General features: G+C 50.1%; 2 protein-coding genes across 2 annotated transcripts in view; one reads left to right on the forward strand and one right to left on the reverse strand.

Annotated features, from left to right (window-relative positions):
• MAU2 (MAU2 sister chromatid cohesion factor) overlaps positions 1–11,479 on the reverse strand; it is a 36,489-nt gene extending 25,010 nt beyond the window's left edge. The window contains exon 1 of the mRNA XM_012443553.2: positions 11,173–11,479. Within this exon, the coding sequence (XP_012298976.1) occupies positions 11,173–11,448 (276 nt within the window). The 5' untranslated portion in view covers positions 11,449–11,479. The remainder of the gene's footprint in view (positions 1–11,172) is intronic.
• A 281-nt stretch (positions 11,480–11,760) lies between these two features.
• The window catches only part of SUGP1 (SURP and G-patch domain containing 1), a 30,104-nt gene continuing 24,879 nt past the window's right edge, over positions 11,761–16,985 (forward strand). Inside the window, exons 1-2 of the mRNA XM_012443556.2 lie at positions 11,761–11,837; positions 15,339–15,510. Of these exons, the coding sequence (XP_012298979.2) occupies positions 11,804–11,837; positions 15,339–15,510 (206 nt within the window). The 5' untranslated portion in view covers positions 11,761–11,803. The remainder of the gene's footprint in view (positions 11,838–15,338; positions 15,511–16,985) is intronic.

Here is a 16,985-nt window from a genome sequence, read left to right on the forward strand (position 1 = left end):
ACCATATCTGGCTAATTTTTTCCGATTTTTTTGAGGGGGATTGGGTCTGGCTATGCTGCCTAGGTTGGTCTTGAGTTCCTAGGCTCGAGCAATTCTCCTGCCTTGGACTTCAAAGGTGCTGGGATTATGGGCGTGGGACACTGTGCCTGTCCAGCAACAGCTTTGTGCTTTCTCCTTTTGGGGCTACTATGTGGCTAATATCAATTTATTCAGCACACAGTCGGACTGAACCTCATCTCCCCTGACCCCATGGACATCTTTTTTTTTTTTTTTTTTTTTTTTTGAGACAGAGTTTCGCTCTTGTTGCTCAGGCTAGAGTACAGTGGCACAATTTTGGCTCACCACAACCTCTGCCTTCTGGGCTCAAGGGATTCTGCTGCCTCAGCTTCCCAAATACCTGGGATTACAGGCATGCACCATCATGCCTGGCTAATTTTTACTAGAGATGGGTTTCTCCACGTTGGTCAGACTGGTCTTGAACTTCTGACCTCAGGTGATCTGACCACCTTGGCCTCCCAAAGTGCTGGGATTACAGGCGTGAGCCACTGCGCCTGGCCTAGACATATCTTTTTTAAAAGCAATATATGCCTGCTGCTAACGGGTTTCCCTCTCTGCCAGCTCTGTCTGTCCACAGGAGGGCTAGACAGAGAGGATCCCATTTCCCCTGGGGAAGGGGAGGCTCTCAGTGAACACTGGTGAGCTGGGAAGTAATTTGCCCAAAGGCTTCAAACACAAGCCTTCTCTTCTGGAAGGCCTTGTCTGCTAGCATCAGTGGGTGTCGGGAGCGCTGACTGGGAGCCAGAGGACTGGGTTCAAAGTGTGGATCCACTATGAGTTAGCAACACTCTAAGGCACTTGAGAAATTAAAGGCACTAGTGCTTTTTAACATCCGTTTCCTAGGTATCTTTCTCTCCCACTTTATAAACATATACAAACAAGAGGACATTAGATAAAGCCCCTCTTTTTGTGATCAGCCTGGGCAACATAGAGAGACCCTGTCTCCATACAAAAACAAAACAACAAAAAATGAGCCAGGCACGGTGGTGCATGCTGTAGTGCGTTACTTGGAAGGCTGAGGTGGGAGGATCACTTGAGCCCAGGAGTTTGAGGCTGCAGTGAGCTACGATCACACTGCTGCACTCCAGCCTGGGCAACAAAGCAAGACCCTGACTCTTAGGAAAAAAAAGCCCCATGATGTTTGACCTTAAAGTTGTGGCTGTAATGTCTGCAGCAGGCTGACATTCGGTAGGTGCTCAGGAAATATCTGCTGAATGAAGGATGGCTTTATCCATTTGGATAATGAATAGCGTCCAGTACAGGGAAGTGAGGGCTTCTGTATAAGCGAAAATGGCCACAGAATGGAGGCTTAATGTCTTTCAGACACAAAGCCCTAAATGGCATTGGATTTGTCCCTATCTTTAAATGCCACCGCTTCTTCACCGCAACATCAGTGACACATGGCTCTGTCTGCATGAGGACACACATTCCTGAAGGGCGGGATGGGCCTGGTGTCAGGGTGAGCCAGTCAATTCCCCAGGACCATCAATCTGACGCCAACCATATGACTTCACTTTTGTATCTTTGTTAGACTTTTTTTTGTAGAGACAGGGATGGTCCTGCTATGTTGCACAGGCTGGTCTTGAGAATCCTAGGCTCAAGCGATTCTCCCATCTCAACCTTCCAAAGCACTGAGATTACAGTTGTGAGCCACCTTGCCCAGTCCTCTGTATGACTTTCAGTATATATTTGTCAATCAGAAATATAAAGAAATTCGAAAACTATATCCGTCTCACAAATAAAGGATGTAGAATGCCTTACCCAAGGTTGCTGCCTCATCCATGTGATTTTTTTTTTTTAACTTTGTAATGCTAAAAAGTAGCTTTTATGTTTCCTTCCTTATGATGGCAAAGCAGCCAAACTGAGAGGCTGCAGGGAGCAGGGCAGGGAGACGGATCTCTACCAGCAGTCCCTGGGCTCACCTTACAGCTCTCAGGGAAAGCAAGCGAGGGTTGCTACAGGGCCAACAGGCTCCAAGTGGGGTGGAAGGGCCCAGATCAGCAAAGCTCTGGTGCCTGAGGATTAAGTTCAGGGCTGAGAGTGTCTCAAGACTTCATATTCCTTAAAAGGGAAGTAACTTGAGGCCGGGCGCAGTGGCTCATGCCTGTAATCCCAGCACTTTGGGAGGCCAAGACAGGTGTACTGCTTAAGCTCAGGAGTTTGAGACCAACCTGTGCAACATGGCAAAACCCCATCTCTACAAAATATACAAAAATTAGCCAGGTGTGATAGTGTGTGCCTGCCTGTCACATGAGCTACTCCAGGGCTGAGGCAAAAGAACTGCATGAGCCCATGAGGTGGAGGTTGCAGGGAGCTGAAATTACACCACTGCACTCCAGCCTGGGTCACAGAGTGAGACTTTATCCATTAAAAACAAAAAAGGAAAAAAAAAAAAAAACCTACCAAAAAGTAAATTCCTTCAGTGCCACCCGGGAAAGAAACAAAAACAAAAACAAAAAAGGCCAGGCCCAGTGGCTCACGCCTGTAATCCTAGCACACTGGGAGGCCAAGACAGGCAGATTACAAGGTCAGGAGTTCAAGACCAGCCTGGCCAACATGGTGAAACCCTGTCTCTACTAAAAATACAAAAGTTAGCCAGGTGTGGTGGCAGGAACCTGTAGTCCCAGCTACCGGTAAGACTGAGGCATGAGAATCACTTGAACCCAGGAGGCAGAGGTTGCAGTGAGCCAAGATTGTGCCACTGTACTCCAGCCTGGGCAACAGAGAGAGAGACAGGGTTTTTGTCACCCAGGCTGGAGTGCAATGGTGCAATCATAGCTTACTGTAACCTTGAACTCCTAGGCTCAAGCGATCTTCCTGCTTCAGCCTGCCAAGTAGCTGGGACAATAGACATGCATGTCTTTTTTTTTTTTTTATACAGGGTCTTGCTATGTTGCCCAGGCTGGTCTCAAACTCCTGGGATCAAATGATCCTCCTGCCTTGGCCTCCCAAAGTGCTGGGATAAGAGGCAATGAGCCACCATGCCTGGCCTCAAGTCAGTTTTTTTAAACTACCAAAATGTGTAGAAATAGTTACTGCTTGCAACTCCTCTGGGATGGAAGCACAGCATTTAGCAGCTTCCCTGGCCTCTTGCTGCTGTGTGACTGTGGCTAAGCACATCCTTCTGCTGGGGCTGGGTGTCAGCATAGCGGAGTCTGAAGTGGGCCCTACCCTGTTAATTTGTTGAGGATCCAGTGAGACCTTGCTCTGGGAAGCACCAATGCAGGGCCTGGCATGTAGAAGGTGCCAATGATCGTATAGTAACTGGCAATCAGGAAGTAGAAGAACTGGGGTGGGAGAGGAAGGGACCAGCTGGTAGAACTGTGAGGTGATGGTTCCTAAACAGATTTCACATCCTGAAGTCAGAGGTGACTCAGAGTGACAGCGAAGGAAACCGAAACAAAAATATGAAGAAGCACAGATCACTTCATGAAACTGCTTAACGGCCAGCTCCACACAAATCTCTGCTCCGAATTTAGCAGGACATAGTTGTGATCCTGAAGGATGAAAGAACTGTTCACGCTGGGCCTGATGAGGAGGGGCTCAGAACCAAGCCCGGTTGAGTAAGAGAAAATGGGGCTGGGCGTGGTGGCTCACCCCTGTAATCCCAGCACTTTGGGAGGCTGAGGCAGGCAGATCACCTGAAGTCAGGAGTACAAGACCAGCCTGACCAACATGAAGAAACCACATCTCTACTAAAAATACAAAAAAAATTAGCTGGGCGTGGTGGCAGGCATCTGTAGTCCTGGCTACTCGGGAGGCTGAGGTAGGAGAATTGCTTGAACCTGGGGGTCAGAGGTTGCAGTGAGCTGAGGTTATGCCACTGTGCTCCAGCCTGGGCAACAAGAGTGAGATTCCATCTCAAAAAAAAAAGAGAAAATGAATCATTTAATGACTTGCTGAGAAAGTGAACCACAGACGCTCAGGCCAAACCTGAATGCAGAATTAAGTATCTGACCAGCACAGTCTGGAGCTGCTTTCTAAGTCAGATGAGCAAAACCACCATTAAAAAGCAGCCCTGTTCCAAACACAGAGAAAGCAGGCATAGCCTACACAGTCGAAAAGACCACTGTTCAAAGAATGACTGCCTAGATTACAGAAAATAATTAAGTTCTTCCAGAGAGGTGGCATTTAGGCCCAGGTAGCTTTCAAATCAGGAAAACCTAAGAATGATGATGCACTTCCCAGGTCAAGGGATAAAAATAACTGTGATCAAAAATAAGAAAGTTAAGGGGGAAACGGACATGTAGATACATTCTCTTGATTCCACAGAAGACATCCAAATGACCAAGATGCATCTGTCTGCTTAGAAGACAGGTGGGAAAATAAGACAAAAGTCACAGGGCCTGGAAGAGAGGAGAAGACTGAAAATTCACAGGGATAGGCGTGCAGCAAGAGGAGAGAGACCAAGAGGAAAGCAAAATACAAAAGAACACAACCTGACAGAATCTGCACAAATGGCATTGTGAATTTTTTTTTTTTTTTTTTTTTTGAGACAGGGTCTCTCTCTCTCTCTCTGTCACCCAGACTGGACTACAGAGGCAGGAACATAGCTCACTGACGCCTCAACCTCCTGGGCTCAAATGATCCTCACCCCTCAGCCTCCCAAGTAGCTAGGACTAAAGGTGTGAGCCACCACGGGCCCACTAATTTAAAAAAAAAATTTTTTTTTTGAGACAGAGTCTTGCTCTGTTGCCAGGAGTCAGGCTGGAGTGCAGTGGCGCGATCTCAGCTCACTGCAACCTCCGCCTCCTGGCTTCAAGCAATTCTCCTGCCTCAGCCTCCTGAGTAGCTGGAACTACAGATGCACACCACCACACCCAGCTAACTTTTGTATTTTTAGTAGAGACAGGGTTTCACCATGTTGGCCAGGATGGTCTCGATCTCTTGACCTCATTCATGATCCACCCGCCTCAGCCTCCCAAAGTGCTGGGATTACAGGTGTGAGCCACTGCGCCCGGCCTAATTTTTAAATTTTTTGTAGAGACAGGGTCTCGCCATGTTGCCCAGGTTGGTTACTGCAAATTCTCTAGCCAAGAAATTTCAAAGTAAAGTGACACTGCCTATAGTCATGAACTATTTCCTTAGGGTAGTCCCAGAGCAGCCAAAACACACCCACCTCACTGCCAAAACCATACTCAGAGAAGGAAGCCTTTCAGGTATAGTGTCCTGCCATGCACTGTAACAGCTCCGGGATCTGCTGAGCAGACCCAGGGAACAAGGCGGCCGGCAGGTGCCCTGAGGCCCTGCAGAGGAAAGAATAATGGAGAGACCAATTACTGTGACCTCAAAAAAGCTACTGAGGAGTTTGAGACCAGCCTGACCAACACGGTGAAATCCTGTCTCTACTAAAAACACAAAATTAGCCAGGAGTGGTGGCAGTTGCCTGTAATCCCAGCTGCTAGGAAGGCTGAGGCAGGAGAATTGCCTGAACCTGGGAGGTGGCGGTTAAAGTGAGCTGAGATTGCGCCACTGTACTCCAGCCTGGGCGACAGAGTGAGACTCCATCTCAGAAAAAAAAAAAAAAAAGTTGCTGAGGAGGGTGGGTATGTGGTGGTTCACACTTATAATCCACTTTGGGAGGCCGAGGCAGGTGATTGCTTGCCTAGCTCTACAGAAAATATAAAAATAAATAAAATTACATTTTTATAAAGCTGCTGAGGAAAGGAAGACATACCCTCCTTGACTCTGATGGGGATTTTTAAAAAATTTTTGAGACGGAGTCTCGGTCTGTTGCCCAGGGTAGAGTGCAGTGGCATGATCACAGCTCACTGCAGCCTCAACCTCCTGGGCTCAAGTAATTGTCTTGCCTTAGCCTCCTGAATAGCTGGGACCACAATCATGTGCCCCTATGCCTGGCTAATTTTTTTTTTTTTTTTTGTAGAGACAGTGTTGCCATGTTGCCCAGGCTGATCTTGAACTCCTGGGCTTAAGTGATCTGACCACTTTGGCCTCACAAAGTGAGGATTACAGGTGTCAGCCACCACACCCAGCCTGGCCTGATGGGGATATTTAATGGATTCATTCTTTTAAAGTTAGCTGATTTGATGAAGCAGATGAGTAAGTATATCCTTCTACATGACTTAAAATGCAGTTGAGGGCCAGGCGAGGTGACACACACCTGTAGTCCCAGCTACTCAGGAGGCTAAGGTGGAAGGATCACTTGAACTCTGGAGGCAGAGGTTACAATGATCAGAGATCAAGCCACTGCACTCCAGCCTGGGCAACAGATTGAGACTCTTGCCTCAAAAAAAAAAAAAAAAAAAAAAAGTGCAGTTGAGGAGACCATTAGAAACTGACAGAAGCAGATACAAGAGAAATAACCTTAAATAAAAACGCAATCGGCCAGGCCTGGTGGTTCACGCCTGTAATCCCAGCACTTTGGGAGGCTGAGGCGGGTGGATCACAGGGTCAGGAATTCAAGACCAGCTTGGCCAACATGGTGAAACCCTGTCTCTACTAAAAATACAAAAAACTTAGCTGGGCATGGTGATGGGCACCTGCAATCCCAGTTACTTGGGAGGCTGAGGCAGGAGAATTGCTTGAACCTGAGAGATGGAGGTTGCGGTGAGCTGAGATCATGTCATTACACTCCAGCCTGGGTGACAGAGCAAGACTCCCTCTCAAAAAGAAAAAAAAAAAAAAAAAGCAATAACCAAGGAGGCTGGGGTCTCTCAAAGAGAAGACAAAAGATGGAAAGCTGGATGTAGCACTGAGTTCAGAGGCCAATAATAGGTGTTACCTAAGCACTTAGGTTAGAGAAAATTAGTTCAGTAAAGACGAAGAGAGAGATGCCCGGCACAATGGCTCACCCCTGTAATGCCGGCACTTTGGGAGGCCAACGTGGGTGGATTACTTCAGGTCACTTTGAGACCAGCCTGGCCAAGCCTACCGAAAACACAAAAATTAGCCGGGCATGGTGGCTCATACCTGTAATCCCAGGTACTTGGGAGGCTGAGGCACAAGAATTGCTTGAACCTTGAAGGTGGAGGTTGCAGTGAGCTGAGGTCACACCAACTGCACTCCAGGGTGGGCGACATAGCAAGACTGTCTCAAACAAATAAAAATATGGCCGGGCACGGTGGCTCATTCATGCCTGTAATCCCAGCACTTTGGGAGGCGGAGGCAGGCAGATCACCTGAGGTCAGGAGTTCAAGACCAGTCTGACCAACATGATGAAACCCCATCTCTAAAAATACAAAATTAGCCAGGTGTGGTGGTGCGTGCTTATAATCCCAGCTACTCAGGAGGCTGTGGCAGGACAGTAGTTTGAACCTGGGAGGCAGAGGTTGCAGTGAGCCAAAATCATGCCATTGCAATCCAGAATGGGCAGCAGAGTGAGACTTCTTCGCCTCCCCTCCCCAGACAAAAGGCCGGGAGTGGTGGCTCACACCTGTAATCCCAGCACTTTGGGAGGCTGAGGCAAGTGGATCACCTGAAGTTATGAGTCTGAGGTCAGCCTGACCAACATGGAGAAACCTGTCTCTACTAAAAATACAAAAATTACCTGGGCATGGTGGTGGGCGCCTACAAATCTCAGCTGCTCATGAGGCTGAGGCAGGAGAATTGCTTGAACCTGGGAGGCAGAGGTTTCAGTGAGCCAAGATTGTGCCACTGCACTCCAGCCTGGGTGACAGAATAGACTGCGTCTCAAAATGAATGAATGAATGAATGAATGAAAAAGAACAGCAGAATGAGCAAGGAGAAAAGTCCCAGAATACCGCAAAATACTGTTAGACGGGGTTGGCTCTCTGAGAAGATACTGGAACCTCTTCAGCCATTTGCTTTTCAGAACCAGAAACCAGGAAACCACCAAGAACAGGATTTCCAGGAATAAAGCTGGTGTGAGCTACAGAGGGCACTGTGTGGCTCAGCGGAAGACCCCTCAAGATTCAGAGTTCCACTAAATAGAGCAAAGGCACTTCACCAGGAGAAGGGTTTAAATTATGGGTCCAAAAGCCAAGTGGCAAAGAGAGCAATCTGCAGCATGACTGCTTCTCCTAGACAAGGCTGAGTAGGCGAAATACTACGGTACACACAGTGACTATTAGCCACTGCCAGAAACAGGCTGAACAGCCCAGGGAGACAAGAGATGGCAGGTGGTGGGAGCTGTTAATGGAGAGAAGGGAGAGTTTCCGAACCAGCACATCCACTGGAGATGCTGGGCCACCAGATGCCTCCTAGTCAATAAAGCCTGGTGCCTCATTTGATCTCGGCCTCATCAGTACCCTGGAGAGACCCTGGTAATGACTGCCGGTCCCCAACAGCTCGGGCACTGATCACTCCTTGCCATCAACCTGACCCCCTGAGCAGTTCTTCAGGCTCCCTGCCCCGCCCATTCAGGCCTCTGCTCAAACGTCATTCCCACAAATAGAGACTCCCTCACTACCCCTGCCAAAAATAGCTCCAAGTCAACTCCATCCCTTCTCCCTGGTCCAGTTTTCACGGTTCTTCCATCACTGCCTAACCTCTTACTACATGCTTATCGTTTGTCTTCCTCACGAAAACCTAGGCTTATGTGGGCAGAGACTGTTTTAGCCATTGCAGATTCCCCGGCACCTAAACTAAAACAGGGCTTGGCATCGCGAGTGAACTGAACAAGTATCAGCTGAATGAATCAAAGAAGAAAAACTTCACCAATACAATCATGATGTAAGATCTTGGCATGTAACCTGGTTATCACTGAGCCGGGTTTGAGCCCAGTTTTGTTGACCTGTTGTGCAGCCTTGGGCAAATCACTTCACCTCTCTGGGGCCATACTGCCTCACTTCTGAAACAAGGCAGTTGATCAAGTGAGGCCTAAAGTCGCCCTCCAGGCCCAGCATGATGGCTCAAGCCTGTAGTTCCAGCACTTTAGGAGCCCGAGGCAGGTGGATGGCTTAAGCTCAGGACTTCAAGACCCAGCCTAGGCAACATGGCAAGATCCTGTCTTTACAAAAAACAGAAAAATTGGCTGGGTGCAGTGGCTCACACCTGTAATCCCAGCACTTTGGGAGGCCAAGGCGGGTGGATCACCCGAGATCAGGAGTTCGAGACCAGCCTGGCCAACATGGTGAAACCTCATCTCTACAAAAAATGCAAAAATTAGCCGGGGGTGGTGGTACGCACCTGTAATCCCAGCTCCTCAGGAGGCTGAGGCAGGAGAATTGCTTGAACCCAGGAGGGAAGTGGAAGTTGCAGTGAGCCAAGATCATACCACTGCACTCCAGCCTGGGGAACAGAGCAAGACTGCCTCAAAACAAAAACCAAAAACCAAAAAACAAAACCCCACAAAAGTTAGCTGGGTGTGATGGTCCCAGCTACGTGGGAAGTGAGATGGGAGAACTGCTTGAGCCCAGATGATCAGGGCTACAGTGAGCTAAGACCACGCCAGTGCACTCCAGCCTGGGTGACAGAGTGAGACTCTGTCTCAAAAAATAAATAAATAAAATTGGCTGGGCACGGTGGCTCATGCCTGTAATCCCAGCACTTTGGGAAGCCGAGACGGGCAGATCAGTTGAGGTTAGGAGTTTGAAACCAGCCTGGCCAATATGGTGACACCACATGTCTACTAAAAATATTTAAAAAATTAGCCGGGTGTGGTGGCGGGTTCCTGCAATCCCGGCTACTCTGCGGCCTGAAGCAGGAGAATCGCTTGAATCTGGGAGGCGGAGGTTGTAGTAAGCTGAGATTGTGCCATTGCGCTTCAGCCTGGGCAACAAGAGCAAAACTGTCTCAAAATAAACAAATAAATAAAATAAAGTCTCCTTCCAACTTTTTACAGTCTGCGGAACAAAGATTTGATCTACTCCTCAAGGCAACTTGTTACTAGCTGAGGTGAGCTTGGATTTACCTCAGATTAATAAGTTTTTAAAATTTGAGTTGATTCTTTTCAAGAATTCTCTATTCAAGCAGGACAGAGCTGGGTAAATGGCAAAAGGGAGGCAGGGGTCTGACAGAAGCAGGGTTGCTGTGAGAAAAAACGCCTCCACAGCCTGTAATTTTATCATTTTTTTCCTTTTTTTTTTTTTTTTCTGAGACAAGGTTTCACTCTGTCACCTGGGCTGGAGTGCAGTCGCGCAATCACTGCTCACTGCAGCCTTGATCCTCCCACTTCAGCCTCTGGAGTAGATGGGACTATACAGGCCCATGCCACCACGCCCACCTAATTTTTTGTATAAACGGAGTCTCACTACGTTGCCCAGACTTGTCTCAAACTCCTGGGTTCTAGTGATCTGCCTGCCTCCGCCTCCCAAAATGCTGGGATTACAGGCAGAAGCCACTGAGCCCGGCCCTAGAAAGTTTCTTAAAAGGGTAGAATGACAGCCACTCTCCCGCATTCTTTGACGCACCAAGATGACACAGAAGTCAAATTGGGACAGGGGAGGGACTCACTCAGAAGAGGATGGACTACTGGATGGTACAAGTCACCAGTAGATAGAGAAAAAGCAAGAGCTACAAGATCCCCTAATACTGAAACTGAACCAGAACCTGTTTCTCCTCCTCATAGGCCTCAAATAACCCTCTTCACACTCTGGGTCTCAGCTTCCCTCATATGACACCAGGAATTATTGATGAGGACACAAGACTTTCCAGAAACAACGAGTACTAAACTTCCACGTCCAAGGAGGAGGATGCCCTTCCCGGTTCCTGAGACACCAGACTTCAGATTCCCGGGGAGAAGCCAGGGGTCTCGCCTCTGCCAACCCCTACCCCAAGTCACTTTAGGTGGAAGCGTTTGGGGCTGTTGCTCCCGAAGCTGAACTAGGAGGCGCTGGTAGCTGCAGGACCCAGTGATGTCCCCATCGCCACCAACATGTGGGATCATCTGAAAACCAGACGACTTGAGGATCCTGTTGCTCCCAAGAACAGGCAACTTTCGGAGTACTGTGAAGGGGCTCCTGGAGCCCTGTCACCAGAGACGGAGAATAAGGCGTGGGGGGCGAGGACTTTGTGTCCCCTGAGAAGCTGGAAGCTTTGGGGTCCGGCAGAGGCGGGCGAAGGTCCTGAGGCTTTAACGGAGGTCTCGCCCCCAGGTCGCCGAGGAGCGACCCTCGCCCGCCGCGGTCGCGACCCGTCACCCCAGGTCTTGCAAGGAGCCCGCGACTCCTCCCTCGCGGCCCGGCCCGCGCTCACCGCCTTCTCCAGGTGGCTGCGCGCCTGCTCGCTGTTCTTGGTGTGGTGGTAGAGAACGGAGCCCAGCTGCAGGTGCGTACGGGCCTCAATGCGCTGCGGCGGCTTGAACGGGAACACGGCCTGCAGGCAGTGTACGCATAGGCGGATTTTGGGCGGGCTGGAAGTGCGGAAGTGCTCAGCGAAGCCCAGAAGCGCCAGGTACCACGAGTCGGCCGCCTCGGCCTGCGCAGCCTGAGCCGCCGCCGCCTGGGCCGCTGCCGCCGCCTGAGCCGCCATTTTGGCCTCCACAACAACAAGACGCCGCCACAGGGAGGCGGAAGAAGGCGCGCGGGGCGGGGCCCGGCGCTCCTCGCGGCTTTCGCGAGATCTGCCGCCCAAAGCATCCTGGAACATGTAGTTTGTATTCGGGATGCCGCCGCTTCTGGAAGGTGTAAAAAGGGCGACACCATCTGCTTATCATGACTGAGACTTGGGAATCGCCAATAGGCTGAGGCTTTTGTTTCTTGAGGTAAAAAACCCAATCATCCACGACGTGATAGGGCGAGTCTGACCGATGCGAACTACATCTCCCATCAGGCAATGCGCACTATAACAAGGCCCCTTAAGTGGCACCGGAGCATTGTGGGATTGGATGAGTCTCAAGATGGACAACCGGGATGTTGCAGGTAACAGCCCTCGCCTCCCCTCAGGAGCCCGCTTGGGTCCCGGGGTTACGTGTCTCCCCTTACTCCTTGAGTCGGTCCTGCTGTGACCTGTGGACCCCTCGCCTCAGCCCCTGGGCAGCCTAAAGCGTCGACTTCTGCACCTCCTGGTTTCCCAAGACCCCAGCCCCAGGTTGCTGGCGGCCCCCGCCTGGTTTATTGGGGTCGCAGGGATCTCCGTAGAGGCCGCCACCCGGTTTGGCCCAGCGTCCCGTTTCCGAAACAACCGCCTTCAGGGTTGTTCCAAGCTCCGTTCCCCGATGCAGCAGCAACCTTGGGCTGTCCTGCACCCCTCTTTTCGTAGCAGCTGCTCTCTGGCCTGTGTCCCGCTTTCTGGAAAAGCTGCTTTTCCGAAGTGCTCTGAGGACACTTTCCCGCGTCTTTTGACCCTCACTTTGCTGCAAGCCTTGGCCTTCCTACTTACCCAGAATAGAATGCATTCGCTCATCACCAAATACTTAAGAGTGTGCTTACTGTGTACCAGGCACTGTGCTAGGCGCTACGCATGCAGCGGTGACCGAAACAGGGCCCTGTCTTTCTGGAGGTTTCTACTGGGGTGTCAGTGCACTAATGAGAAAATATTTACAAAGACTGACTTATTATGTGAGGTGGAGGGCTGGAGGCTGCTGATATTGGATAGTCAGGAAAGACCTTTTCTTTTTTTTTTTTTTGGAGACAGAGTCTCACTTTGTCGCCCAGCCTGGAGTGCAGTAGCACAGTCACGGCTCACTGCGGCTCCCCGGATTCAGGTGATCCACCTCAGCCTCCCAAGTAGCTGGGACCACAGGTGTGCGCCACCACACACAGCTAATTTGTGTATTTATTGTTTTGCCATGTTTCTCATGCTGGTCTGGAACTCCTAGGCTTAAGGGATCCTTCCACCTCACCGTCCCAAAGTGCTGGGATTAAATAAAGTGTTGAGCCACCACACTTGGCCCGAGGAAGATCCTTTTCAAGCAGAAGACCTTTGAGTTAAGACAATGAATGCCAGCAATGGGAATACCTGGAGGGTGGAGCCTTCCATGCAGAGGGGGGCCACTAAATGCAAAGGCCATGGTAGGATGGGCTTGTCCTTTTGAAGAATGTCAAGGATGAAGCAGAAGTGGGGAGGGGAACCATGTGGCAGGGCCTTGAAAATGAACTTTTAGAATTCTCTTCCCCCCTCCCCCCGCCCCGAAGTGGAGTTTTGCGTTGTCTCCCAGGCTGGAGTTCAGTGGTGCCATGTTGGCTCTCTCCAACCTCTGCCTCCCCGGGTCAAGCCATTCTCCTGCCTCCGCCTCTTGAGTAGCTGGGATTACAGGCGTTTGCCACTGCATCCGCCAAATTTTTTGTATTTTTAGTAGAGATGGGGTTTCACCATGTTGGGCAGGCTGGTCTCAAACTCCTGACCTCAAGTAATCTACCTGCCTCATTCTCCCAAATTGCTGGGGTTACAGGCGTGAGTCACCATGCCTGGCTCAGACTTTAAGAATTTGGATTTTATTCTGAGTCCCATGGGGAACCTCTGAGGTGTCTTCCCTGTCTCCATGCTGTCACACTAATCTGAAGACGTCATTGTTTGTTGCTTGGAACCAGTGAGCCTCCCTGGTCTTACTGCCGGTCCATTTTCTGGCCAGAATGATTACCTAGTAGCCAGGATGAAAATAGACCCTGTGGATATTGGCCAGGTGTGGTGATCCACATCTAAAATCCCAGCACTTTGGGAGGCTTACATTGGAGGCTCCCTTGAGGACAGGAGTTCAAGACTACCTAGGCAACATAGCAAGAACCTGTCTCTACAAAAAATAAAAGAAAATAGCCAGGCCTGGTAGAGTGTGGCTGTAGTCCCAGCCATTGAGGTGTCTGAGATGGGAGAATCTCTAGTGCCTAAGAGTTTGAAGATGCAATGAACTATCATGCAACTGCACTCCAGCCTGGGCAACTCAGTGAGACCCTGTCTCAAAACAACAACAACAAAAACGCTGGGTTCGGTAGCTCACGCCTGTAATCCTAGCACTTTGGGAGGCAGAGGTGGGCGGATCACTTGAGGTCAGGAGTTTGAGACCAGCCTGGACAACATGGTGAAACCCTGTCTCTACTAAAAATATAAAAATTAGCCAGGTGTGGTGATTGGCACCTTTAATCCCAGCTACTTGGGAGGCTGAGGCAGGAGAATCGCTTGAACCTGGGAAATGGAGGTTTCAGTGAGCCAAGATGGTGCCACTGCCCTCCAGCTTGGGTGACAGAGTGAGACTTTGTCTCAAAAAGGCCAACTGGGGGCACGGTAGCTCATGCCTGTAACCCCAGCACTTTGGGAGACCAAGGTGGGAAGATTGTTTGAGACCAGCCTGGGCACTATAGCAAGACCTCATCTCTATTAAAAAATTTAAACATTAGCCAAGTGAGGTGGTACATGCCTATAATCCCAGCTATTCAGGAGGCTGAGGTAGGAGGATCGCTTGAGCTGGGGAGGCAGAGGTTGCAGTGAGCTGAAATCACACCACTGTACTCCAGCCTGGGAAACAGAGCCAGACCCTGTCTCAAAAAAAAAAAGATCCAATGGATCTTGTCAATCTTCATCTTAGTGCTTCCCCATCACTCCCCAAAGTGCTTATAATAAAGCACATATGCTCTGACATGCCCCACCTCTGCCTGTCCCTGGAGCAGGCCCCTCTGACCATGCTGGGCACGTGCTGCTCCTTGGATGTACCAGGCTTCTTCCTGCCTTGGGCTTTCGCATCTGCTCCTTCCTCTGCCCAGATCATCTCCCATTTGGCTTTTCCCGGTGCTGGCTTCTTACTCGCTTTTTCTGGTTTAAATGTCTCCTCCTCTAGTGTTTATTTTCTGGCTGCCCTACCTGCATATGTACTCTTCTGTTACTATTTTTCACCATTTTTTAGTTTCTAGCAGAGCTCTTACCATATTATATAGTTACTTTAAAAAAAATTTTTTTTTGAGACGGAGTCTCAGAGTCACCCAGGCTGGAGTACAGTGGCACCATCTCAGTTCACTGCAACCTCTGACTCCCTGGTTCAAGTGATTCTCCTGCCTCAGCCTCCCAAGTAGCTGGGATTAAAGGCGCGCACCACCACACCCAGCTCATTTTTGTATTTTTAGTAGAGACGGGATTTCACCATGTTGGCCAGGATGGTTTCAATCTCTTGACCTTGTGATCCACCCGTCTCAGCCTCCCAAAGTGCTGGGATTACAGGTGTGAGCCACCGCACCTGGCTGTGCAGTGACTTTTTTGTTATGGGTCTATTGTCTTCCCAGCCCAAAGTGAGTCCCAAGTGGGCAATGACCTGTGCTCTCTTGCGTAGCACCTGGTAAGTACAGGGCCTGGTACACAGCAGGCACTCTGTAAGTGTCTGCTGAATAAATGAACCAATGGATGTGTGAATTAATCTTGCCATCTGGCCTGTCACAGCTTCTTGGGGTGTTTGTGAAGCAAAGGTGATTTCTGATGTACTCCTTTTCCCTCCCCAGGAAAGGCTAACCGGTGGTTTGGGGTTGCTCCCCCTAAATCTGGAAAAATGAACATGAACATCCTTCACCAGGAAGAGCTCATCGCTCAGAAGAAACGGGAAATTGAAGCCAAAATGGAACAGAAAGCCAAGCAGAATCAGGTGGCCAGCCCTCAGCCCCCACATCCTGGCGAGTAAGTGCCTCCTGGGGCCTGGATAGGGATCTTTGAGGGTCACCAGCATAGAGTTTTACTTGTGAGGGCAGTCATTGTGTGCCTGCATCCAACCTGATGATCTAAGGAATGACCTAGATGCCCTTGGAAGGCTCACTGTGGCAAGAGAGAAATGAAGGGTGTGTGGGAGCCCAGAAGGCAGCCTGCCAGCTCATTCACTCAGTAGTTATTTACTGCCGGCCAGCTGTGGGGCAGAGGACAGGGGTATAACAGTAAAAAAAATCTCTGCTCTGAGGCCAAGTGTGCTGGCTCACACCTGTAATCCCAGCACTTTGGGAGGCCAAGGCAGAGGATCACTTGACGCCAGGAGTTTGAGACCAGCTTTGCCAACATAGTGAAAACCTGCCTCTACTAAAAAATATAAAAAAATTAGGTGGGCATGGTGGCATGTACCTGTAGTCCCAGCTACTCAGGAGGCTGAGGCATGAGAATCTCTGGGACCTGGCAGGCAGAGGTTGCAGTGAGTTGAGATCGTACCACTGCATTCCACCCTGGGCAACAGAGTGAGGCTCTGTCTCAAAAAACAGCTCTGTCCTTATGGGGTCACAAACTATGAGCAAAGGGATGTGGGTGCCACCCCAGAACTCCTGGAAGATAGCACTAGGCAGTGTGTTCCCAGGCCCTGTGGCCACAGAGAAGCTTTGCATCCTGAAAGCCCAAGTGGAGCTGGCCCACTGAGGAAGCAGAGAAAGGTCTGCCCAGCAGAGGGCAGGAAAGGGAGAGAGACTGTACGTGAAGGGGCAGACTAAGCTGCTGTACCAAAGGGGCTGTCCCTTAGTGGATGGGAGGTGGATGGTAGCTCAGCAAGGGTTTCCCCTTGACTATCCTGAGAAACACTGAGGGCACCAAGGGTTTTGATCGAGGGGTGGTGTTGTGATGAGGGTGACCAGATCCAAGCTTTTCAGGCTGGAGGTTGATAATCCGAGAGCAGGCCCCTTCCTCTGGGGTCTGGAAGACAGAGCATGTTAACCTTCCCCAAGGCCTTGTCCCAGCTCCGGCCTTTCGTTTTCTTTCTTTTTTCTTTGAGATGAGGTTTTGCTCTGTCACCCAGGCTGGAGTGGGATCATGGCTCACTGCAGCCTTGAGCTCTTGGGCTTTAGCAGTTCTCCTGCCTCAGCCTCCCAAGTAGCTGGGACCACAAGGACGTGCCACCATGCCTGGCTAATTTTTTCTATTATTTGTAGAGATGAAGTCTTGCTATGTTGCCCAGGCTGGTCTCAAACACCTAGACTCAAGTGACCCTTCCACCTTGGCCTCCCAAAGGGAGGTTCCCCCTGCCGATGGGATTGCAGTCATGAGCCACTGCACCCAGCAGCTCTTGCCTTTTCTTTTTTTTTTTTTTCTTTTTTGAGATGGAGTTTTGCTCTTGTTGCCCAGGCTGGAGTACAGTGGTGCAATCTTGGCTCACCGCAACCTCCACCTCCTGGGTTCAAGAG

This window comes from Aotus nancymaae, unplaced genomic scaffold (genome assembly GCF_030222135.1).
Source record: "Aotus nancymaae isolate 86718 unplaced genomic scaffold, 86718_ANA_hifiasm-v0.15.2.pri h1tg000028l, whole genome shotgun sequence".
Lineage (NCBI taxonomy): Eukaryota > Metazoa > Chordata > Mammalia > Primates > Aotidae > Aotus > Aotus nancymaae.